Source organism: Chelonia mydas, chromosome 23, assembly GCF_015237465.2.
Source record: "Chelonia mydas isolate rCheMyd1 chromosome 23, rCheMyd1.pri.v2, whole genome shotgun sequence".
Lineage (NCBI taxonomy): Eukaryota > Metazoa > Chordata > Testudines > Cheloniidae > Chelonia > Chelonia mydas.
In genome coordinates, this window is record NC_051263.2 from 5638836 (window position 1) to 5663597 (window position 24762).

A 24762-nucleotide genomic window follows, 5' to 3' on the forward strand; every position below is an offset into this window, starting at 1 on the left:
GGTCCCAGTACAGACCCCTGGGGGACACCACTAGTTACCTCTCTCCATTCTGAAAACTGGCCATTTATTCCTACCCTTTGTTTCATATTTTTTAACCAGTTACCAATCCATGAGAGGACCTTCCCTCTTCTCCCATGATGACTTATTTTGCTTAAGAGCCTTTGGTGAAGAACCTTGTCAAAGGCTTTCTGAAAAGCGAAGTACACTATGTCCACTGGATCCCCCTTGTCCACACAGAATCGGAGAAGATTAGGCTTGCAAGAGACCTCAGGAGGTATCTAGTCCAACCGCTGGTCAAAGCAGGACCAACCCCAACTAAGTCATCCCAGCCAGGGCTTTGTCAAGCCGAGCCTTAAAAACCTCAAAGGATGGGGTCTACCACCTCCCTAGGGAACCCATTCCAGTGCTTCACCACCCTCCTAGTGAAATAGTGTTTCCTAATATCCAACCTGGACCTCCTCCACTGCAACTTGAGACCATTGCTCCTCGTTCTGTCACCTGCCACCACTGAGAACAGCCGAGCTCCATCCTCTTTGGAACCCCCCTTCAGGTAGTTGAAGGCTGCTATCAAATCCCCCCTCATTCTTCTCTTCTGCAGACTAAATAACCCCAGTTCCCTCTGCCTCTCCTTGTAAGTCATGTGCCCCAGCCCGCTAATCATTTTAGTTGCCCCCCTCAAACAACTCTAGTAGATTGGTGAGGCATGATTTCCCTTTACAAAACCCATGTTAACTCTTCCCCAACATATGTCATTGTCTGACAGCCTTATTCTTTACTATAGTTTCAACCAGTTTGCCCGGTACTGAAGTCAGGTTTACCAGCCTGTAATTGCCGGGATCCCCTCTGGAGCCCTTTTTAAAAATTGGCGTCACATTAGCTCTCCTCAGGTAATTATGATAACGATGCAACCTCCTATTTGGACAGATGAAATCTTGCAGCGAAGAAGTGTGTTATTTTTTTTAATGATCTTGAATACCAAAAAAAAAAAAAAAAAAAAAAAAAAAAAGGAAAGACACACTTAAAACGAACCATCCACAAACAAATCCCTCTCTAAAGTATGATATATTAAAACCGACTCTATTAACCCCTTTTCCAAAGCAAATATTTAAATAGAAAGCCATTTACAAAAAACAACAACACCAAAAATCTAGAACAATTCCTCCCCCCGCACCAGGCTTCACACTCACGGGGCCCAATGTGTCGGTGGCATAACCAAGCCCCTTGAATGTAACAGTGGAATCCTGCCATGTGCGGATCTACAGGGTTTGGGGATCGCATGGAGAAGCTCTTGGGAACTGTAACATTTCGGCAGTGAATTCCACGTGCCTGGGGAACTACAAGGGCTGCTCCCAGGCTCCCAGTTCTAGGCCAGGGGCTGGATGTACAGCTCTTCTGGGACACGTTTGAAACAGACAAGGCTGCTCACCCAATGCCCCACCCTAGCTGGGGAGGGCCCTCCCTTGCCGCTGAGCTCAGTGGCACCGTTCTGGTAGCTAATGTCACAGAACCAAGGGCAGGATCCTAGCTGGGCTGGTGACTGGCTGGCGTGGTCTCCCAGGAAGTGGCCAGGACAAGGGGAGATGTGGAATGTGTTGACCCCACCTGGCCATTACCTTGGGGAGAGACTTTGCCCTGCTCCCTTGAAAGGTTTGGAGGGTGGGGGGAGCTGGGGAGGGGGAGGGTATTTTCCACACCCAGAAAAGGAGCCCCTACACAGTGCCTGGCACAGGAGCTGGCCTCTCGTTCCTTTCCCCATGTCGTGCATGGTGGACAATGGACGGGAACGTCTTACACTCAGGGGGGTAGGTGGGGGAACAGCGTCTGCCCCTTGCCCCCGATCTCCGCAAGCGGCCTTGGCTCTCCGAAGGGGGGCCATTACGAGGCATTGAGCAGGGAGCGGCTGTACAGGCTCTGGTAGTAGGAGCCGGTTTCACTGAGCGAAGTGGCCGTCTCGTAGGCGTGTTTGCCGTCCGGCGCAGGGGGGGAGCCGTAGCCGCTGTAGGCCATGGCCTGCTCATAGGCCTTCAGGTCGATCTTGTGGCTCTGCTCGGAGGACATCAGGTTGGTGATGGAGAAGGGGTGATTGAAGTTGTACTGAGGGTCCATTTTGAGGTCGTTCGGGAGGTCAAGACTGGTGATGGAAGAGGGGAAGTAGTGGCTATTCATGGGCTGAGAGATGGGGGAGGCCTCAGAGGCCGGAGATGAACCCTGCACGCCAGAGCAGTCCAACTGGACCAGGCCCCTTTGCTCCTCAGAACCGTGGGAGGCATCTGAATGGCCAGACTCGGCCCCTTCGGAAGCTGTGTTGGGGCTTTGGCCTTCTTGGAGCCGCTCAGGGTGTTTGGGAGCCTGCTCCTGGGCGCCAGATGGCTTGGCGTTCGGTTTCTTGGCCTTGTCTTCAATCTTGAAGCGCTTCTGACGCCGCAGGTAGCAGCCGTTCTCGAACATGTTGCCGGAGTTGGGGTGCAGGGCCCAGTAGGAGCCTTTGCCAGGCTTGTCCGGGGAGCGGGCCACTTTGACGAAGCAGTCGTTGAAGGAGAGCGAGTGCCGGATGGAATTCTGCCAGCGCTGCTGGTTCTCCCGATAATACGGGAAGAGGTCCATGATCCACTGGTAGATCTCGTTGAGGGTCAGCATCTTGCTGGGGGCCTGCTGGATGGCCATGGTGATGAGGGATATATAGGAATACGGGGGCTTGGCGTGAGTCAGCGTGCGCCGGTATGATTTGTTGATCTCCTTGGGCCGGCTGATGCCCGAGGCTGGGTATCCCAGAGGGGCCAGGGACTGGCTCACGTTCGGGTAGGGGGATAGGGAGTTTATGGTGGGTGCTTGGGTCCCCAGAGGCGTCAGCACCGGGCTGACAGGCGACGTCATAGTGGGAAGGCCCATGGGGCTGGTGGAGCTGGTCAGCCCGGTGAGGGAAGGGCTGTTTGGGTAGGTCATGTTAATGGAGCTGGGGGAACTGAGCGAGTTGAGTGTCATGTAGGAGTTGATGGTGTTCATCGGCCCCAGGCTGGAGGTCATGGTGCTCACGGATGGATAGACCTAGGGGAAGCCAAGGGACAGAGTTAGCCTTGCAACTACCACAGAGGGCTTCGGACTAGTCCAGGGGTGACATAGTCGAGAGAGTCGGTGATGTAAGGCAGGGCAGTAACTCACACACCAAGGGCTGGCTTCGGGTCTCAGTAACACTCGGGTAAATGTGGACACAGTGGAGTTACTCCTGCTTTGCACCAGTGTAATCAAGAGCTGGATTTGGCATCCAGGGGATAGGATGGGGATGGATTGTAGCAGGAAAAGTAATTCAGGAGTGTGTAAGATAGAGGTCTGTATTCTGTTCTTGTGTAAACTGGAGTGAATCCAGATTTACACCAGTAGAACTCAGACCAAAATCTGGCTCTAACTCTATTAACTTCAGTGGAGATATTCCAGATTTACACCAGTGGAGCTGAGATCAGACTCCAGGCCTTACTCCCTTGACATCAGGAGTGACTCCAGATTTACACCAATGGAGCTGAGATCAGAATCCAGCCCTGACTCCCAAGACTGCCATTTCTAATGTGAAAAAGGAGCAGCAAAACCTGCTTCTTTCAAATAACGAACCAGCCAGCTCTCCTTCAGGCCTGCGAAGGAGAAACAGGAAGGCCATAAACCCAGTATTTTGTCCCCTTCTCAGGTCACCTTTAAAGCAGAGTTCATTAAATAAACAGCTTAGTGCAATTCAAAGTGGGATCCCAGTCGCAGGTGTAACAATGGTGCCTGCTATTTACACTAGATAGGCTTTAACAGAAAGGGCTCATTTACGAGCGCTGCCCTGCTGCCAATCAATGCGGTCGGTGCCACCTTGTATGTTTCCTGTCTGTGGTGTTGAGCGTTGCTAAGTTTTGCAGCCCACGGCTCAGCCACGGCCTCATTGGAAGCCCATTGAAGTCAATGGAAAAACTGCCATCAATTTCAATGGGGTTTCGATCAGGCTCCAAACCCATGAACACTGCTCCTCAGCGTGCTAGGCACAGGCCTGGGAGCCAGGACTCCTGGGTTCCAATTGTAAACCGGCCACAGCTCTGCAAAGTGCTTTGAGATCCCATGATGAAAACCCACCTGGTGGGCTAAGCTCCCCTGTAGACTGCAGTGACGATGGCAGAACGGGTTTGCTACCTGGCTTCGTTCTTCCGGGACTTTCGTGGGTCTGACTGCATCCCGGGACCACTCCATGCCGTGGGAAAGAGTCAGAGCCTTTCGGTCCAGAAGGGACCATTAGATCCCCCAGTCACCCCTGAACTGCCCCCAACAACCTGTGTTTGGATGAAGCGTCTGCTAAACAGGCCTCCAAGAGACACCGAGAGCTGGAGGACCCACCACTTCCCTGGGCAGTTTGTTCCCGCAGCTTAATCACCCGCACTTGGGACTGATTTCCAGCTGGTTCTGCCCTTTCTCCGCTAGTGCCTGGTGTTTTCGCCCCAGGAAGATACTTAGACACTGATCAAGTCACCTCTCGATCTTTTCTCTGATCACCGACACAGACTGAACTCCGCCGGTCTCTCACCATCTGGCCCTGATTGGTTTTGTGGCTCTTCTTGTGCCCTTGCCAATGTGTCAACATCCCTTTTAAAATGCAGCCCCCAGAGCTGGATGCAGGATGAGGTGTCAGCCTCACCAACGCCAGATACAGAGGGAAAATCCCCTCCCTGCCCCTACTCCTCGGTTCATACAGTTACGCTTTGAGATCCTCTGCCGAAAAGCTCTCATTCAGTCAAGACGTTGTCGGGGGAATAGACAGCTCAGGGGCAAATTTCCAGCCAGCTGCTGATTTGGCAGGGCGTGAATCAGCCCCTGAGGCTTTGGAGGGGGCAAATCAGAGAGGTGGGCACCCTGCAGCCAGGAAAGATCCCTGGGCAGGGCTCTCTGCTCTGCAAGGGTCATGGGGCCTTGTCACCCTTCTCCCTCGCACGGCAAAGCTCTAGAAACGAGGAGAGGGTGAAAGAGCTTGTATACGGTGCCGACAGGTGCCTTACAGCAATGATTAGATAGATAGATAGATAGATAGATAGATAGATAGATAGATAGATAGAGGGGGTGTATGTGTATAAATAGACATATATATATAGAGAGAGCGATAGATGGGTGAGCTGTGAGGAAGAAACCCTTATTCAAACGTAACTTTTTGACATTGACATGTTGCCAGGAATTCAGAAAAGGGCTCCAGAAATATGGGGGTCTGGAGGGACCAGGGTTTCAGGCTGCCTGCTTGGACGAAGGGGTGATCTGTGCCCTGTGTTTGAACCCTTAGGACTGTACTGATTTAGAAACAGACCAGGTGAAAGCAGCCCAGCCTCTCCTGTGGACGCGGTTACATTGCTATAAAGGTGCTCATGGCAGTTTAGCTTATTCCTGTAATTTTAGCTATAGCAGAATCCACCACGGTTCCCCCGCCCCGACGCAAACCAGATTCCTGAACCTTCGCCCAGCCCAACCCAAAGCCCCGCCAATGTGCACCCCAAACTCTATTACAGCCTTGAAACCATCATCCAAAATTCACAGGGCTCTGGTGCCCAGCTGAACTGAGCTCTCCTAGCCCACTTCCAGCCTTCCCAGGCTTCCTCCAGCCCTGCTGTGCTATCTAGCAGCACTTGGCAGGCACTAATTAGCTCTCCTTGTGAGGTGGGGGGTCACTAGTCCCATTTTACAGATGGGGAAACTGTGGGCAGTAGCAAAGAGATGCTCGTAGCGGAAAGGGTCAATCTTGGAGGCAAATGGGACAAGACATGGGCTCCTACCCAGATGGGGGCGTTCTACAGGAAACAGCTGTTCAACCCCCTGCTCACTTGAAGGGGGAAAAGAAATTTAAGCAGCATCTTTTTTCAGCAGCAAACTCAGCTTGGACATTTGGCTTGTGTGCCTCATGGGAGTTGTAGTTCAGATGCCTCATGCTCCCCATTCTTCTCTATAGGCCAGGCTCTCTGGTCGGACTACATCTCCCATGATGCACCGTGGCCACCCTTCCTGGTGAGGGAAGGTGGTTTTGTCCTGGGAATCCCTAGATGTGGTGCACTATGGGAGATGTTGTCCAGCTGAAGAGACTTCCCCTAAAAGGAAATTGAAGAAATTGAAGACTTCCCCTAAAAGGAAACTGAACCACAGCTCCCATGAGGCAGGAATCTGAACTGAGCGATGTCCGTTTTGGGGCATGTTGGCTTTTCAGACACTTGTCACACCAAAATGTCCATTAGCGGAAAACCCAATTTTCTACTGAAATACAGCATCTTCCACTCTGCAGGCTGCGTCAGCAGCAATCTCCATGCCAAGATCTCCTGCTCCTGTGGCCACCTCTGGGGTGGAACATGGCAACCAGCAACACTGCCTCATAACGTTCCACAAGAACTTATCCTTCTGGATCTCCCTTTGGACTTCAGGACATGTGCTAGTGTATTAATTAAGGTCAGTATGCATGCTGCGTCATTCTTGTAGGGCAGCGTGTGAGTGCTGGGCTGGGCACGTGGCTTTGTTACTATATGGTTGCTTTTGACATTAGCCGAGTCCTGGAACTGATTTTCAAAGGAGTTTTGCCCTGTTTGGTTTTAAAAGATTCACGGACTTTAAGGCCAGAGGGGACCATCATGATTGTCTAGTCTGACCTCCTGCACATCGCAGGCCACAGAACCTCACCCACCCACTCCTGTAATAGCCCCCTTATCTCTGAGTTACTGAAGTCCTCAAATCATCCACCATTTGCTCTAATTTAAACCTGCAAGTGACCCAGGCCCCATGCTGCAGAGGAAGGCAAACCCCCTCTCCCCAGGGTCTTTGCCAATCTGAGCCGGGGGGGGAATTTCCTTCCTGACTCCAAATATGGCAATCTGTTAGACCCTGAGCATGTGGGCAAGACCCGCCAGCCAGACACCTGGGAAAGAATTCTCTGTAGTAACTCAGCGTCCCATCACCAGCTGTAACTTGGGAGATATTTGCTGCTAGCCATTGTAGGCAGTATTGTCATCCCATCCCCTCCATAAATGTATCAAGCTCAGTCGTGAAGCCAGGTAGGTGTGTTTCCCCCACTGCTCCCCTTGGGAGGCTGCTCCAGAACGTCACTCCTCTGAGAGTTAGAAACCTTGGTCTAATTTCAAGGCTAAACTTGTTGATGGCCAGTTTGTATCCATTTGTTCTTGTGTCAACATTGGCACTTACCTTAAATAACTCCTCCCTCTCCCTGGTATTTCTCTCTCTGATGTGTTTATAGAGAGGAATCCTATCTCCCCTTAGCCTGCGTTTGGTCAGGCTAAACAAGCCAAGCTCTTTGAGTCTCCTCTCTTAAGGCAGGGTTTCCATTCCTCGGATCATCCTCGCAGCCCTTCTCTGCACCTGTCCCAGTTTGAATTAATTTTTCTTAAACTTGGGAGACCAGCACTGCACACAGTATTCCAGATGAGTCCCACCAGTGCTTCGTACAAGGTACTACCGCTTCCCTATCTCTGCTGGAAATCCCTCTCCTGACGCATCCAAGGACTCAGTTAGCCTTTTCAATGGCTGGATCACGTTAGCGGCTCATAGTCATCCTGTGATCAACCAATACTCCCAGGTCTTCCTCTTCCTCTGTTGTTTCCAACTGATACGTCCCCAGCTTATAGCAAAAATTCTTGTTGTTAGTCCCTAAGTGCCTGACCTTACGGTTTGCACTATTCAATTTCACCCCAATTCTATGCAAAGGGTGCAACCAGGCTTTGCAAAAAGACACTGAGCTGCAGAAAGGCCAAAACTTGCCCCTAGCCACCTTGGCAGGGCGCTGGGACCCCAAATAATAGTGGGAGGAGAGGTGGGGTGGGAATGCTAAGAAAACAGTCCCTTATTTTTTAAATACAACGTTGGCAACTTGACACGATGGAGCCCTGATCTCGGTCACTTTGTGTCTAGGCAGCACCCGGGGTGACGGGGCCCTGATCTCGGTCACTGGGTGTCAGGGCAGCGCCCGGCGCGACAGGGCCCCGATCTCGGTCACTGTGTGTCTGGGCAGCATCCAGCGCGACGGGGCCCCGATCTCGATCACTGTGTGTCTGGGCAGCGTCCGGCGCGACGGGGCCCCGATCTCGGTCACTGCGTGTCTGGGCAGCGCCCGACGCGACGGGGCCCCGATCTCGATCACTGTGTGTCTGGGCAGCGCCCGGCGCGACGGGACCCCAATCTCGGTCATTGTGTGTCTGGGCTGCGCCCGGCGCGACGGGGCCCTGATCTCGGTCACTGGGTGTCAGGGCAGCGCCTGGCGCGACGGGGCCCTGATCTCGGTCACTGGGTGTCAGGGCAGCGCCTGGCGCGACGGGGCCACGATCTCGGTCACTGTGTGTCTGGGCTGCGCCCGGCGCGACGGGGCCCTGATCTCGGTCACTGGGTGTCTGGGCAGCGCTCGGCGCGATGGGGCCCTGATCTCGGTCACTGTGTGTCTGGGCAGCGCCCGGTGGAACGGGGCCCTGATCTCGGTCACTGGGTGTCAGGGCAGCGCCTGGCGCGACGGGGCCCTGATCTCGGTCACTGGGTGTCAGGGCAGCGCCCGGCGCGACGGGGCCCTGATCTCGGTCACTGTGTGTCTGGGCAGCACCTGGCCAGCACGACTGGGCCTTGCTCTCAGTTGGCATCTCTTTGCCCCACCGTGATACCAATTACTACACACTCTGCCCAGTCAGTTGTGAGACGCTAGCTAAGGCCATCCCTGACTCCCCCATGAAATCCCTATGTTGCTGTTCATCTTCGCTTAGGTCCTTCTGCACCCGTCAGTTCCTGGGCGAGCGGAGGGGTCTGGCTGGGGGGCTGAAATGAACATTTGGCTGCAAATTCACCCCCAGCCCTGGCCTACACTTACCCCCTTGCCTCCCCCCGGTCTGAGGGACCCTCCTCCCTATCTGACCACAGCACAGGCCCCATTGGCTCCCCGCAGCCCAAGAGACCCCCCCGCCCCATCTGACTCAGCACAGGCCCCATGGACCCCCAGCCCGAGGGACCCCCCCATCCCAGCACAGGCCCCATGGACTCCGAGTCCGAGGGACCCCCCACCCATCTGACCCCAGTGTGGAGACGGCTTTCCCCAGAACTCTGTGGCTGCTCTGGCAACTTGTAACAGTCTCAGAAGAGTGGGGGGTAAACTGAGCCCCTCCTCACTGAGGCAGCCCCTCCGAGCCCAGGGGCAGCTGGGGATACACACCCCCCGTTCTGTAGCAGCCTCTGTCCCTCTCTGGCCACAGAGAGAAATAAACCTACTGCAGGGGCTCCGCTCTGGGGCCCCCCAGGAGGATCTCAAAGCTCCTCACAGACATGCATGGATCTTCCCCAGGAGCAGTCAGGGCAGTATTGTCACCCCCGTGCTGCAGAGGGGGAAACTGAGGCTTGGCATTGGGAAATGACTTGTTGTTGCCAAGGTCCTTCAGAGAGTCAGCTGCAGAGCTGGGACCCCACGCCCTCACACCAGAGCTGGGAATGGAATCCAGGAGTCCTGGCACCCAGCCCCCCTGCTCTAACCACTAGACCCCACTCCCCCATCCCAGAGCTCAGAATGGAACCCAGCAGTCCTGGCTCCCAGCCCCCTGCTCTAACCACTAGATCCCACGCCCCTCCCAGAGCTGGGGCCAGAACCCAAGCAAGCTCCTCCCCGACCCCGAACCTGGCGATCAGCTTGACCCTGAACACATGGACCAGACCCACCAGCCCTGCACCTAGAGAGAGGATTTTCCGGGCCACCTCAGAGCACTGGCTCACCCGTCCAGGGCCCCGTCTCCAGCTGTGGCTGATCTCTGATGCTTCGCAGGATGGTGGGGAAAAAATACCCCAGAATGCATTAGCCAATTGTACCTCTCCTTGGTGACTCCCAGCTTCCCACCAGGGAAGGGGAGTGCGTGTGTGTGCTAATGTGCGATGACACACACGCTCCAGACCCCTCTGTTCCCGGTGTGCCGCCTCCTAGCAGAGCATAATCACCCAGTGAGCAGCCCAGCCACCAGGACTGCCAGCATCCACCGGCCTGCGGCAGGCTCGCTCTGTCTGTGCCGGCAGGAAAGGGCCGCCCGCCCGCCCGCCCGGCTCTTTAGCTGGTCAGAGGGTGGGTTAAGCGGGGCCCTAGATTGAGTTCGATCTCCTACTGGCACAGCTGCATGAATCCCGGGACACGGCTCTCTCTGACTGGCTCAGGCGGGGCTGCCCGGCGGATGCGGCCACCTGCCCTGAGCGAATGTCAGACACGACTGTGCAATTTTGATCTGGGAAGACGGATGCTGTTCGCTGCTTATATTGAATGTTCAGCGAAATATCAGTGAGTGGGACAGATCCCAGCTGGGTCAATCATCCAAAGCTTCGATGGGCCAGATCATAGAATAGAATCGTAGAATACCAGGCTTGGAAGGGACCTCAGGAGGTATCTAGTCCAACCCCCTGCTCAAACCAGGACCAATCCCCAACTAAATCATCCCAGCCAGGGCTTTGTCAAGCCAGGCCTTAAAAACCTCAAAGGAAGGAGATTCCACCACCTCCCTAGGGAACCCATTCCAGTGCTTCACCACCCTCCTAGTGAAAAAGTTTTTCCTCATATCCAACCTAGACCTCTCCCACTGCAACTTGAGACCATTACTCCTTGTTCTGTCATCAGCTACCACTGAGAACAGTCTAGAGCCATCCTCTTTGGAACCCCCTTTCAGGTAGCTGAAGGCTGCTATCAAATCCCCCCCTCACTCTTCTCTTCCGCAGACTAAACAAGCCCAGTTCCCTCAGCCTCTCCTCATAAGTCATGTGTTCCAGTCCCCTAATCATTTTTGTTGCCCTCCGCTGGACGCTTTCCAATTTTTCCACATCCTTCTTGTAGTGTGGGGCCCAAAACTGGACACAGCTGGTGTCAATTGGAGACAATGGCCCCATTGGAGTAAATGGCCCAGATCCCAGCTGGGGTCAGTCGGCCGTAGCCCCATTGGAGTCAATGGCCCAGATCCCAGCTGGTGTCAGTCGGCCGTAGCCCCATTGGAGTCAATGGCCCAGATCCCAGCTGGTGTCAGTCGGCCGTAGCCCCATTGGAGTCAATGGCCCAGATCCCAGCTGGTGTCAGTCGGCCGTAGCCCCATTGGAGTCAATGGCCCAGATCCCAGCTGGGGTCAGTCGGCCGTAGCCCCATTGGTGTCAATGGCCCAGATCCCAGCTGGTGTCAGTCGGCCGTAGCCCCATTGGGGGGCATACGGAGCATGTTACCCACTCTCTGTAATCCTGATACTCCAGATGGGCAGAGCAGCGCTGTCTCCAGGAGTCTGCGTGTGTGATGGTGCAGACCCTGAGCCAGAACCAACAGCTCAGAGGCTTCAGAGCTGATGTTTTGGTTCTGGCCTGTCTCTCAATAACACCCTGGCACCCCTGAGCACATCGTAGGCCCATCTGGCCCCTTGCCTCCCGTCTGATGTCAGACGTATGGGCAAGAATCCTTGGGATGCCTCTGGATCACTGACCTCACCCACAGCCTCCTTCCCACTGTGTGGGGTGTGGGGGGGAGACAGAGAGAGCACCCATGTCACTCTGTCACTGCCTCAGCTGAGCGCCCCCGGCGCTGGTGTGACAGGCTCCCGCTTGAGGGGCTTTGGCCAGAGCATGCAGCGCCTCCATCAGCCCGGGGAGATAGAACCTGAGCCGGCCGAGATCAATATCCCCGTCTCGCTGCGTGGGAATGACTCAGGGTCCTCCTGGGAAAGAGCAGGGTTTCACAGATTCACGGAGCCCAAGACCAGACAGGACCCCTGTGACCATCTAGCCTGACCTCCTGGAGCGCACGGGCCAGAGAACCACCCCAAAATCATTCCTAGGGCAGAGCTGTTACATAAAACCCGTCCCATCTTGATTTTAAAATTGCCAGTGACGGAGAATCCACCATGCCCCTCAGGAAGTCCTTCCAATGGTTAATGACGCTCACTGTTAAACATTTACCGCTTATTTCCAGTCTGAATTTGTCTGGCTTCAACTTCTAGCCGTTGGATCGTGTTCGACTTTCCTCTGCTAGACTGAAGAGCCCATTATGAAATATCTGTAGGTGCTTATAGATGGGGGCGGGGGTCAAATCCCCTTTTAACCGTCTCTTTGTTAAACCAGAGAGAGCTCCTGGCGTCTCTCACTGCAAGGCAGGTTTCCTAACCCTTCAATCTTTCTCGTGGCTCTTCTCTGAGCCCTCTGCAATTTACCCACATCCTGCTTGAACTCTGGGCCCCGGAACTGGTCCCAGGATCCCAGCAGCGGTCGCACCAGGGCCAAACACAAAGTAAAATCACCTCTCTGCTCCTATTCAAGATCCCCCTGTGGATGCCTCCCAGGATTGCAGTCACCCTTTTGGCCCCAGTGTCACACTGGCAGCTCATGCGCAGCTGATTCTCCTCCACGATGCCAAGCTTTTTCAGAGTCCCGGCTTCCCAGGATACAGTCCCCTGCCTTGTAAGTGGGGCCGAGGTTCTTAGCTCCTAGGTGCACGGCTTTATTAAACTGCAGGTTGTCTGCTTGCGCCCAAGAGCCAGTTCTGAGCGTCACGGCCGTCAGTAAGATCACACACTAGATAAATAACTAAAAGCTACATATAATACAGTGATCACATAAAAACCTGAAGCACACAGGAGCTGAGCTTGGTCTCAGGGACGCTGGTCGGGGTCTGGAGTAACACCACTACCATTAACTGACCTGTCCCCCATTTACACTTCTGCAAACTTCAGATCCGGATCAGGTGCAGCAAACGGCTTGGCTCCCTGGTAGGTGCTAATATTAGTTCCCCATATACGGAGAGGAATCAGGCCCAGTGGAATGGGCACTGGGCTGGCACTTAGAAGGCGCTGGGCATCCTTGCTTATTTGGCCTGTAGGCTCTTTGAAGTCGGGATTATATCTCACTGTGTGTCTGGGCAGTGCTGGGAGCGACGGGGCCCTGATCTTGGTCACTGTGTGTCTGGGCAGCGCCCGGTGCGACGGGGCCCTGATGTGCAGACCCCATGTACAGGTCACAGAACTGCCCAGACACACAGTGACCGAGATCAGGGCCCCGTCGGGCCAGGCGCTGCCCAGACACACAGTGACCGAGATTGGGGCCCCGTCGCGCCGGGCGCTGCCCAGACACACAGTGACCGAGATCAGGGCCCAGTTGAGCTGGGCGCTGCCCAGACACACAGTGAGAGACAGTCTCTGCCCCGAAGAACTCATGGTCTGACCAGGTGAAGGAAGGATCAGTATCTGTATTGGAGAGAGAGGGAGCTAAGGCCCATCGGGATTCAGGGCCTGGCCCAAGGTCACCGAAGGAGACAGCAGCAGAGATGGGAGACCCATCTCCTGAATGTGAGGCTTGTGCTCTAAGCGAGGCTGAGTCGCCCTCAGAGAGTTCTGCAAATATTAACCAAGTCACTCTCACCACCCCCCTCTGGCCAGTGGAATTAGTCCCCTTCTACAGAAGGGAAACTGAGGCACCGTGCAAGTGGCAGGGCTGAGAGGAGCGTTGAAGAGCCCCAGGTCTGGACCCATTGAGCCAGCCGGCATTATTATCTGCCAGGATCTCCAGTGTAAATACTGACATCCCCCGTCCCCTTCTGCTTCCTATTTCCTTGCTGCCTGATTGCTTTACGGTGCTTATCTCCCCGGCCTTGCGTCAGCCCCATGTCATTCAGCAGGGAGATCCTGCTGCAGACCGTGGCCATCTGCAGCCCAGCGGGGGCAGGTGAGCGGGAGAGGAGCCGCATGGCCAGAGCAGGGAGCCTTTCTGGCCACAGACAAGGCCCGGGTGCTATTTGTATGTCAGGGGAAAGGCCGGGAAGAAACAGTTTAATCTAATTACTCCAGATTCTATTCTACTAATTAGATAGATTCAATAGATGGGGTGTATGGGGATGGATGGATGGATAGATAGATAGATGGGGATATGAGGATAGATAGATGTGTATATGGGGATAGACAGATAGATAGATAGATAGATAGAGTGTATGGGGATGGGTAAGCAGAGAGACAGAATCATAGAATATCAGGGTTGGAAGGGACCTCAGGAGGTATCTAGTCCAACCCCCTGCTCAAAGCAGGACCAATCCCCAACTAAATCATCCCAGCCAGGGCTTTGTCAAGCCGGGCCTTAAAAACCTCTAAGGATGGAGATTCCACCACCTCCCTAGGTAACCCATTCCAGTGCTTCACCACCCTCCTAGTGAAATAGTGTTTCCTAATATCCAACCTAGACCTCCCCCACTGCAACTTGAGACCATTGCTCCTCATTCTGTCATCTGCCACCGCTGAGAACAGCCGAGCTCCATCCTCTTTGGAAACCCCTCTTCAGGTAGTTGAAGGGTTGCTATCAAATCCTCCCTCACGCTTCTCTTCTGCAGTCTAAATAACCACAGTTCCCTCAGCCTCTCCTTGTGAAAGATAGGGTGTATGGGGATAGATAGATAGATTAGATAGATGGGGTTATGGGGATAGCTAGATAGCTAGATAGAGTGTATGCAAATGGATAATCTCTAATCTTCTTATACATTATTATTGTTATTTTTACCAGGCACCGCTGCTCCTTGCCTAACAGCAAACCCACCGCTGCGCCGGTGTGTCCTGTGTTGGTGCGTGTGGCTACACGCCCCAGCCGTGCCGGGTGAGCGCCGCCCATGTGGTTCAACGCACAAAGCACACGTGTTCGTGGCAGGGTGGATCCATATGGCCAGGCCTGGAGCAGTTGCAACAGCCGAGGACGGTGGTGTCACTCACGGCCCGGGCGGCCCCAAAGCCTTTCCAAACAGGGCTGTAGACACAGCGATTGTGTAAGGCAAACACCAGAACCATTCTCCCCGCGGCAGCAGCTCACTCGCAGCCTTGGACATTGGTATCAGGTCTATCACAAGCCGGGGGGAGGCCAGCCAGGACATCGGGGTACGCCCTTGCCCCTCCCCTAAATGGCAGAGGAATCTTTAACCTCCTGCTGGGCAAGCCGCCCTCCCCCACAAGCCACACTCACAATGCAGAGGTAGGATGGGAACTTGTGACACTGGGGAGAACGCCCCCAGCTGGGCACTGAGCCTATTACAAAGCCGTGTTCCTGCCATGCAATTACCCAGATACCCTCAGACATAGACCTCATACGCCCAACCCCGGTGCCAGAAAAATCCCAAGACTGACTTAAAAATCATGGGATTTACTGTTTTTTCCCAAAAACTTCATACATTTGGGGGGGCTGTTTGCCAGGCATCTGGATTTGGGGCCTTCCAGGAACCCCCTGTTGTACACGCCCACCAGGGCTAGAGGTGGAATTGATTTTAAAAACAGAACTGAGTTTCTCCCATATTCACGGGACTCCAGGTGCTGGAGCTCTAAGAAACAGGCCAACAATTCCCAAGGCTCCAGAGAGCTGGCAACACTGGATTGAGCCCCCAGCCTGGAGTAAACCCGCAGTTTAGCACCTGTTAGGAGTCTCCTGCTTCTTCCCCCACCCCTCCCACAAAAACTCCTCAGTTAATTTTCACCCCTGCGGCCGCCTCTCAGATACCAGGGCAGTGCCAAATTCCCACTCAAATCAGTGCTTGGCTTGCTGGCCAAATACAGCCCCTAGCGTCTGAGCAGCTGGGGGCCCAATCCTGGGGCCATGCCCACTGGGTCAAACCCTGTATCTCTTCTAAAGGAGCGATGGAGGAGGAGAAAGGACAGTGCTGGGGAGGGAGTGGGGGCCTGACCCGGGACTCGGGAGACCAGCCTTCAGTTCACAGATCTGCTACAGAGTCTCTGTGTGACCTTGGACAAGACATTTAATCTCTCTGGGGCCATGGTTTGACCAGGTGTTAATGGGAAGCAATACTTCTTCCTTTGTCTGCTTAGACTGTGGGATCTTTAAGGCAGGGGATATGTCTGGGCAGCGCCCGGCCCGACGGGGCCCTGATCTCGGTCACTGTGTGTCTGGGCAGCGCCTGGCCCGACAGGGCCCCGATCTCGGGCACTGTGTGTCTGGGCAGCGCCCGGCCCGATGGGGCCCTCATCTCGGTCACTGTGTGTCTGGGCGGCGCCCGGTGCGACGGGGCCCCGATCTCGGTCACTGTGTGTCTGGGCGGCGCCCGGTGCGACGGGGCCCCGATCTTGGTCACTGTGTGTCTGGGCGGCGCCCGGCGCGACGGGGCCCCGATCTTGGTCACTGTGTGTCTGGGCAGCGCCCGGCCCGACAAGGCCCCGATCTCGGGCACTGTGTGTCTGGGCAGCGCCTGGTGCTATGGGGCCCTGATCTCGGGCACTGTGTGTCTGGGCAGCGCCTGGTGCGATGGGGCCCTGATCTCGGTCACTGTGTGTCTGGGCATCGCCCGGCACAACGGGGCCCTGATCTCAGTCATTGTGTGTCTGGGCATCGCCCGGCACAACGGGGCCCTGATCTCAGTCACTGTGTGTCTGGGCAGCACCTGGCCCAACGGGGCCCTTATCTCGGTCACTGTGTGTCTGGGCAGCGCCCAGCCTGACGGGGCCCCGATCTCGGTCACTGTGTGTCTGGGCAGCGCCTGGCGCGATGGGGCCCTGATCTCAATCCTCCATGCACCTAACAATAAACATCCAGTCCATAGGGCAAACCCCTGGTTTTAGAAGAGCCACTGGGGATTTTGCCTGAGTGAGGATTTGGCGTCAGTCCCTAGAGCCCCCTGGCCTGGGAAGAACCTCAGGACCCTTCCCCCCACACCCCGTCAGCTAGCTCAGCACTAACTCCCGGGACCCCTTCCCCTTTCTGCATCGGGGCAGGGAGAGAACTGGCCCCCGGCACCCACCCGGGCCCGGGGAAGGAAACACCCTGTAACAGAGGCTCCTTTGGAGTCCAGATCCCCTGCGTTGGATCATCTCACCTCCCAGCGCAGCAGAGAATCAGACATGTTAACCGGCCCCAGGCCCCATCCCGAGTCTCCCCCTTTGCTTCATGGCCGAAGCTCCCCGTCTGCTCCAGACGTGGCTGTTCCCTGGCCTCTTTGCTCCTGAAGAGCCCACGGCATGGAGGACAATCAGGTCACTGTGCTGGGCCTGGAGCACGGGACAGGGGGCGGATGCCGCAGGCTGGGAAGGGACCAGCTGTTCAAGCCCAGGCTGTGGGATATGCTGCAGTCCAGCCCCAGTGCTGGGACGGAGGGAGAGCGGGGCGGTAGAGGGGAGGGTGACTTCCTGAACGTAGGAGAAAAAGGTATCTGTCAGGGATGGGAGAGGGACATTGAGGCGTCTGGACCAGACGCTTCCCCTTCTGTGCTGGGAGCTCCAGCCACCTCCAGGCCTCTGACCCTTCATGACCGCAGGAAGCCAACATTTTTCAGATGGGGAAACTGAGGCACAGAGCAGGGATGTCCAAAGTCACAGCACAGATCAGTGACAAATCCAGGCATAGGACCCTCTCTGCTCTCACGAATAGACTCTACTCCCCTTCCAGAGCCGGGGATAGAACCGAGGTGTCCTGGCTCCCAGCCCCCGACTCTAACCACTAGACCCGACTCCCCTCCCTCAACGACAAATAGAACCCAGGGGTTCATGGACCAGAATTCCATCACACTAGGTGCTGCCCCAAAGAGCTGAGAGTCAAAGTAGTTCAAATATCAGGAAGCAGGCCTCAAAAAAGCGTGAGATTTTTCAAAAGCAACACACATTGGATTCCTTTTCTTGGTCCTCCGGTTTCTGAGCATTGAGGCTGACCGTGGGTCAAGGTGCCAAGCTTTTCTCCACAGCCACAGTGTGAGGAACTCACTTTGTTATAAAAGAAAAGCCAGCTGCATTTCCAGTGTGTTCCCATGACTCCTGGAGGTGGAGCTTTGAGAAAACCGTAGGCTAGTCTGAGACGCACAATAAAAGTGGGGCAGTTGGCAGCGCTGGGGATGGGGTGTGACGTATGCTTGAGTGTGTGTGTCAATGGCCCTGCTTCAAAGTGTGGGGGTGTGTCCGTGTGGGTGTGAGAATGACCCTGCTTTAAAGTGTGTGCGGGTGTGACCCCACCTTAGAAAGCCTGCTGATACCTAATGCATTTGGGAGATGGGATCCCTGTCCCAGATCTCTCTCATCCCCAGGGCTGTCATGCAGCGGTGCCAGCCCTCATGATCTCCTTGCAATAGCTGGTGTGTTCCTTAAAGCCCCAGCTCCCAGAGTCATGTGAATCAGTGAGAATCTCCACTTTCCTTTGGGTTTTAAGTTGAAGTCTGGCCACGCTGGTTGCTAAGAAACACTTGTAAAGTTGACTCCCAAGGGCTCCAAAGCCAGATGGGAAATGAAGGGAGCCCCAGGAGCAATTGGGTTTGAAACCTCCCCCTCACTAAGCTAATCTTGCAATGTTCAGGGCCTGACACCCCCCTTCCTGGGCTCCCCCCAAGCTGCCTGTTGCTCCTCAACTTGACTCTTCAGCCAAAGAGCTTTTTCTAGGAGCAAATGCTGCCCTGCTGGAAAGGGTATTCCCCTCCCTGCACATCAGGGTCAGATCCGCTGGGGGTAAATCAGTATTACTCCTTCGGCTTCAGTGAGCTCGTTTACCCCAGCTGAGGATCTGGCCCATTGACTCCAATGGAGTGACCCTGATTTACCGCAGTTGGAGAATTGGCTCTATAGACTCCCATGGAGCTACGGCCGATTGACACCGACTGGGATCTGGCCCATTGACCCCAGCTGTGGATCAGGCCCCATTAATGCCAATGGAGTTATGCAGGTTTGCCCCAGCTATAGATCCCAGACGTTTCAGCTACTAGTGTCCAATCTTAAAACTGAAAGGGTTTAGCAATAAATGCGAAAGAAAACAGGCTCCCCCCAGCCTGCGTAGTCGGGTTTAGATGCTAGAAACCCAGTTCCCGTCATTCAAGTGGGGACGCTGTTATACAGAAGACATACAATAGCTTGCAAATTAAGCACCGTGTAACGGAAAGAGAGATGCAGGCTCTCAGGGACTGCAAAGCAGGCTGGCCTGTGCGCGCCCAGCCCGGATGTTGTGTTTTTCCCATCATGTAGCCGGTTGGGCCCACGTTCCAGGGCCATTGGCTGGTGGTTGGAATACAGCTGAGAACAGAACCCCGCTTGCCCCTGCTGTCATCACCCTCCACTTTCCCGGCCAGCAATAGAACCCAGGTGTCCTGCCTCCCAGCCCTATCATAGAATCATAGAATTCTATGTTCCTACCGCTTTTAACCACCAGACCACTCACCGCGTCCTAGAGCAGGGAATAGAACCCAGGCGTCCTGCCTCCCCCACATTCTTTTTGTTCTAACCACCAGAAAATCAAAGACCAGACCATCAACTGCTCCAAAAGCCGCCCCCTCGAGGGCCATTACTGGTCAGCTGCAGGCTGCCACCTGGGGAATTCTTCGGTGTAACACCCCACCCCCAAAAGAGGAGCCTGAATCTCCTCTGGACACCAGTTGTAGGGCATGGAAACTCCACTGGCTTGGGTGAAATTACTCCAGCCGGAGGGGAGAATCCGCCCCCCCAAATCTATCCACGGAACGGAAACCATTTGTGCTGGTCCGCAGGGCAGGACATGCCTGAAGCAGACGGGGCTACACAGCGCAAGTCAAACACGTGTGGGGCATGCCTCGCACAAACGCTCTGCAACCGGCGCTGCCCCCTTCGCCCTTGTGGGCGCCCTGCCGTTAGAGCGGGATCCACAGTGCACCTGTGATGATAATGTTACAGCAGAAGTCACTAGATGGCGCTGTTCCCCCCGCCACATGAGTTCTTTTTCTGCAGCACACGGTCTTTGCAGAGACGTTTCCTCCTTGTTACGCTGTTTATGCTGGTTCGTTCCCGGGAGGCGCTGTTGCAAACAGCGAGGATCTGTCTTAAGGGGGACAAACGGAGGCAATTCTTGGGGCATGGCTGGTTCCGGGGAACCAGGCACCAATGCTGGTTCTGAAAGGGGGGGCTTGCTGGCATGCTGTTTGCCACCACCTCTGTTCCAGCACTGGAGTACAGAGTAGAAAAAAACCAACTGCACTAAGGAAATACCCTCATTTTGAGTCCAGTGACATAAGAACGGCCATATTGGGTCAGACCAAAGGTCCCTCTAGCTCAGTATCCTGTCATCTGACAGCGGCCAATGCCAGGTGCCCCAGAAGGCATAACCAGAACAGGCAATCTTCAGTGATCCATTCCCTGTTGCCCATTCCCTGCCTCTGGCAAACAGAGGCTAGGGACACCATCCCTGCCCATCCTGGCTAACAGCCATTGATGGACCTATCCTCCATGAATTTATCTAGTTCTTTTTTGAACCCTGTTATAGTCTTGGCCTTCACAACATCCTCTGGCAAGGAGTTCCACAGGTTGACCTCTAAGCCCATGGAATTGGCTACTGCTTACTTAATAATAATTAATAAATCATTTGCCCTGCTAGGCAGTTTCATTTCACGGCACATCTGGTAATTATTCCATTACAGACCTCGAATAATTTTTTAGCCCAGACGTGCTAAGCACGAGAACGGGGAAGGGGAACTCAGAGCCACCAGTTCGGCTAAAAATGTTGATGGCATCTCTTCATCTGATCACTCGCCTGGGAGCCTTTTTGCCCGGCAGCAGGTGAGCAGGAAGGGAAAGCGGCACCGCTCCTGGTGCAAACACACCCGGGTGCGACTAGTCACAGTTGGAAAGCTCTCGGTAGGCAACCAGGGAGCCGACGGACCTGGTTTAGGGAACCAATCACAGCTTACCGGTATGGTGAATTTCATGTCCCTTTCCCAAGCTAGCAGATTAAGGTCTAACAAGACACAGTGGCTGGTGCCTGAAGCTAGACAAATTCCAGCTGGAAATAAGGGGTAAATTTTTCATAGTGAGGGGAATTAGCCATTTCCCGAAGGCCGTGGGGGATTTTCCATCACTAACAATGTTTAAATCAAGTTGGGATGTTTTCCAAAAAGCTGTGCTCTAGGAATTATCTGGGAGAAGTTCTATGGATTTTGTTATCCAGGGGGCCAAAATACATGCTCACACTGGTTTCTTCTGGCCTTGGAGTCTATGAATCTATAGAAGTGGGGCCTGGGTCTTGTTCTGGACCCGCTGTCCCAGGCTGACTCCCACCCTGGCCTGAATTCCTTGCCGGGAATGAAGAAGAGATGTTGTATTTTTCAATGCAGCTGTTAGGAAACCAGGGAAAGAAAATCACGGTGGGATTTTCTGCCCCCCGCTCTGTTTTCCAATTACATTTCAAATGGCTCCTACCACTAGATAAACGCAGCCATTAGCTAGAGAGGAAGGCTGGGTCCTGGGTAAGCGGATCTCAGTTGTATCCCCAGCTCTGTCACAGCCCCCCAGGGGCAAGTCCCTGCCCCTCTCTGCCTCAGTTTCCCCATCTGTAAAATAGTGATAATAATTTTGACTGGTTTAGATTGCGAATTCTTCAAGGTAGGGGCTGTCTCTCACTCAATTTCTGTGCAGGGCCCGGCGCGATGGGGCCCTGATCTTGGACGGGAGCTGCCCAGACACACAGTGACCAAGGTCAGGGTCCCATTGCGACAGGCCCTGCACAGACACACAGTGACCGAGATCAGGGCCCTGTTGTGCTGGGTGCCGCACAGACACACAGTGACTGAGATCAAGATCCCATTGCGCCGAGCGCTGCACAGACATATAGTGAGAAACAGTTTCTGCCCAACAGATCAGGGCACAGTTAAGGAGAGGAGGGTAAACTGAGACCTAGAGAGGGGAAGTGACTTGCCCAGCAAGACAGTAGCAGAGGCAGTAATAGAAGCCAGTTGTGGGGACGCCCGCCTTGGAAAGGAAAGCATTTGGATGATTTATGCTGATGTAAAGCAGCAGAAAGCTATTAGCTTCTGTGGAGTTACTCCTGCTTTGGGATCTGGCCCCACAGATTCCAGTGATTGACACCAGCTGGGATCTGGCCCCATTGACTCCAATGGAGTCACTCCTGCTTTACACCAGGTAGGGATCTGGCCCTTTATCTCCGTGGCAGGCTGTGGGCTGGGCTCCCTCTTGCTCCAGCCTCTGGCGTGGCTCCTGGGTGGCAGCTTCCCCCCGTCACCTGCCCGTATTTGCTCTCCCTGCGGCACGGAGCCCTCCCACCCGGCGTGTTTGCCAAGGGAGCACCTGGCCCCGATCCCCGGGGACAGCTGGCTCCTCCTGCATGGCGTCACCGCGGGAAGGGGCTGGCCCCAGCCCTGCCCTGACGGGAGTGGCCCCCAGCCACTGCCCTGGCTGCCCGGCAGCCCAGACCGGGCCGGCTGGAGCAGGTTCTGCGCACAGGGGTGGGGGCAGCTGAGTCATGGGACGCACGGCAGGGAAACAGCCTGAGTGTGACCCCCAGAACCGCTGGGAGCCCCAGATGCAACCATCGCAACCAGCCCCCACGATCCAGCCAGCTTGCTGTTCTTGTGTGACACCCATCACCATAGTGCCCAGCACCCTCGTGTAAATCGGGAGGAACCCCCGAGAGTGCGGCACGGCAAGTGCCTGGTGCATTCGGCGGCACCAGGCCTGTGTGTTGGAGTGGGAGTGGGCGCCCAGTGCTAAGTGTGTGCAGGGAGGGCCCAGATACCACGATGAGGGGAGCCTGCAGGACCCATGCTACACCACGCCGTCTGGGCTAGGGGCTAGGAGAGACCCGTTCTACCATCCGCCCCCGGCCGACCACAGCAACAATGACCAGTGCGCATGTGGATTGCATTTTCCATGTGGGGCAGGGCTCTCTGGCAATGGGACCCTCTGGACAAGGGCCAAGCCTGGCTGTGTAGTGAATTAGCTGAACTCTGTTCGTTATTAATTATTGAGATTAATTGATTATTAGATTCATTGCTGTTACTGTGTTAAAGCCCGAGGGCCTTCTGCCATTTACAAAACTCCAACTGAGTCTCTCTATCTATCTATCTGTTTCACCCCATAGGTCCCGGACGGGGGCTGTGTGTGTGGGTGGGGGTGGGGGGGCACTATTCTGCTTTGTTCCAAAGCCAATTTACAGTCCCCTGCCGCCCGGTTCTGAGCTCCTCTCCGGTGGTGTGGATCCGGTGTGGCTCCCCGACACCGGTGCTCTTGTTTACACCAGTGGGACCCAAGCGGACTCCGTCCGCGCTCATGTGGGGTGGGCAGGGAGCCCGGTGCAGAGGGAGCAACACCACTGGGCACCTCTCCTCCCGCTCACACCTGGGGTGGATCAGGAAGGGTGAGGAGTAAAACTCGAGCGAGAGGAGGATCCGGCCCGTTGGCTGCCAGGGGCTTTGGATCAGGCGCAGGGGGACGACCCCTAGTGATTCGGGCCCAATCCTGCCTCATGCTGCCGAGCCCAATTCTGCTCTCCTTCCCCAGGGATCAGCCCTGCTGTGCCAGGCACTGCTTGGGGCTCCCAGCAGGGAGCAGAATCGGGCCCTTTAGAGCAGTGGGGCTGGAGAGAGGCCCAGTTCTGGGGGGCATCACACTATCTGGCTGCTTTGCTGGCAGCCCCGGCTCCTGGAGTCCTGTGATCACAGGGGAATCGAATCCATATCCTGCCTTCGTGCCTGCGGAGGAAAAGGCGCCCAGACCAGGTGGCAGAGAGTTGACGCTGGCTGCTTTGTAAAATCTCAGGGTTTCTCAGCCAGTCTGGGGGTTTGGGGGACAGGTCATTTGTCACCGCTCATGGTGTGCGATGCCAGGGCTGGAGGGGGGCTGAAGGTGCCATGAGATGAGGTGGAGGAGCGTCCCTCCCTTCCTGCCCCTTCTGCCTGCCTTCAGCCCTACCCACTGCCCCCCAGCCCTGCCTCCTCCTTCCCTGCTCTGCTTTGCACTCTCCTCGCTGTTCTGAAAGAGGATTTCCAGGAACAGCAAAACCCACCTCTCTGCTTGTGCCAGGGGACTTCATGGGTGGGGGTGTCACTCCTGTGAAGAAGGGGATCCCCCGCAGGTACACACATACACCCCCTCCCCCAGATCCCTGTGCTCCCCCCGGATCCAAGCCCAGGAGCACCCTGCCCTTTATCCTGGGGGATCCCCTCTTCACGTTTAATGCCCCCAAGGTCCCTTTAATATCTAAAGCCGCCAGCTGGCAGAACAGGCCCCAACACCTTGCTGCGTGACAACAACTTTGCTGGAAAGGAGACAGGAAAACCCTGAGTGGCAGAAACGTCCTGGGGTGTTCTTTGCTACGCCGCATGCACCCCAGAACCAGCTGCATTGCAGCAGCTCTAGATACAACCTGCACTTCCTGGGGGGGCTTCCCTCCCCCAGAACAGATTGCTTTAAGGGGGGCACTGGAAATCAATGTGATTTTTCCGCTCCCCCGTCCTTCTCATTCCAGGTAGAAATTTTTTTGTAATGTCAATTTCCTCCCCCTCCTCCCAAATATTAGAAAGCCACGTCCTCTAACCTGACAGCTAGAACTGGGTTCAAACGTGCCCCGCTTGACGTACCTCCGTGGGCTCGCTGTAGTACGCGTTCCACTCGGAGATGTCGTGCGATTCCATTTTGACGGATCCCAGCATTCCAAGCCCCGGGCAAAAGGAACCGACTCTCAGCTGGTCTCCAGTAAACCCAATCCAACTTCGGCCAGCTGGGCGCTGCGCTGCCCTGTTTTCCACCTTCACTCACTGCTTCCCTTCTCAGAGCCGGTCCCGAAAGGCGGGAGTGGGACACGCCAGCCCCGACCTGGAGCACAGAGGATGGAGTTTGCCTGGCTTCCAGGTGGGAAGATACGCAGCTGTGCGTCGATGGGAAAAGCGAGGGGGGCCTCTGATCTGGGATGGCGTCGGGGCCCGGAAGAAAGCCCACGCTCAGCAGCTGTCCATGGCGAAGGGACGGTCAATATCGCAACAGGTTCTGGGCACCACGGCCCTGGATCCACTCTGTGACCTCT

The 24762-nt window shown here is 55.3% G+C and overlaps 1 protein-coding gene across 1 annotated transcript; it reads right to left on the reverse strand.

Moving 5' to 3' along the window:
* Window positions 1-764: 764 nt before the first annotated feature.
* FOXA3 (forkhead box A3) lies at window positions 765-24762 on the reverse strand. Its single transcript, XM_027833137.3, has 2 exons — window positions 24320-24762; window positions 765-3045 (listed from the first exon to the last, which is right to left on the reverse strand). Exons 1-2 carry the CDS (start codon window positions 24389-24391, stop codon window positions 1876-1878), a joined length of 1242 nt encoding a protein of 413 aa, XP_027688938.2. The 5' UTR covers window positions 24392-24762; the 3' UTR covers window positions 765-1875.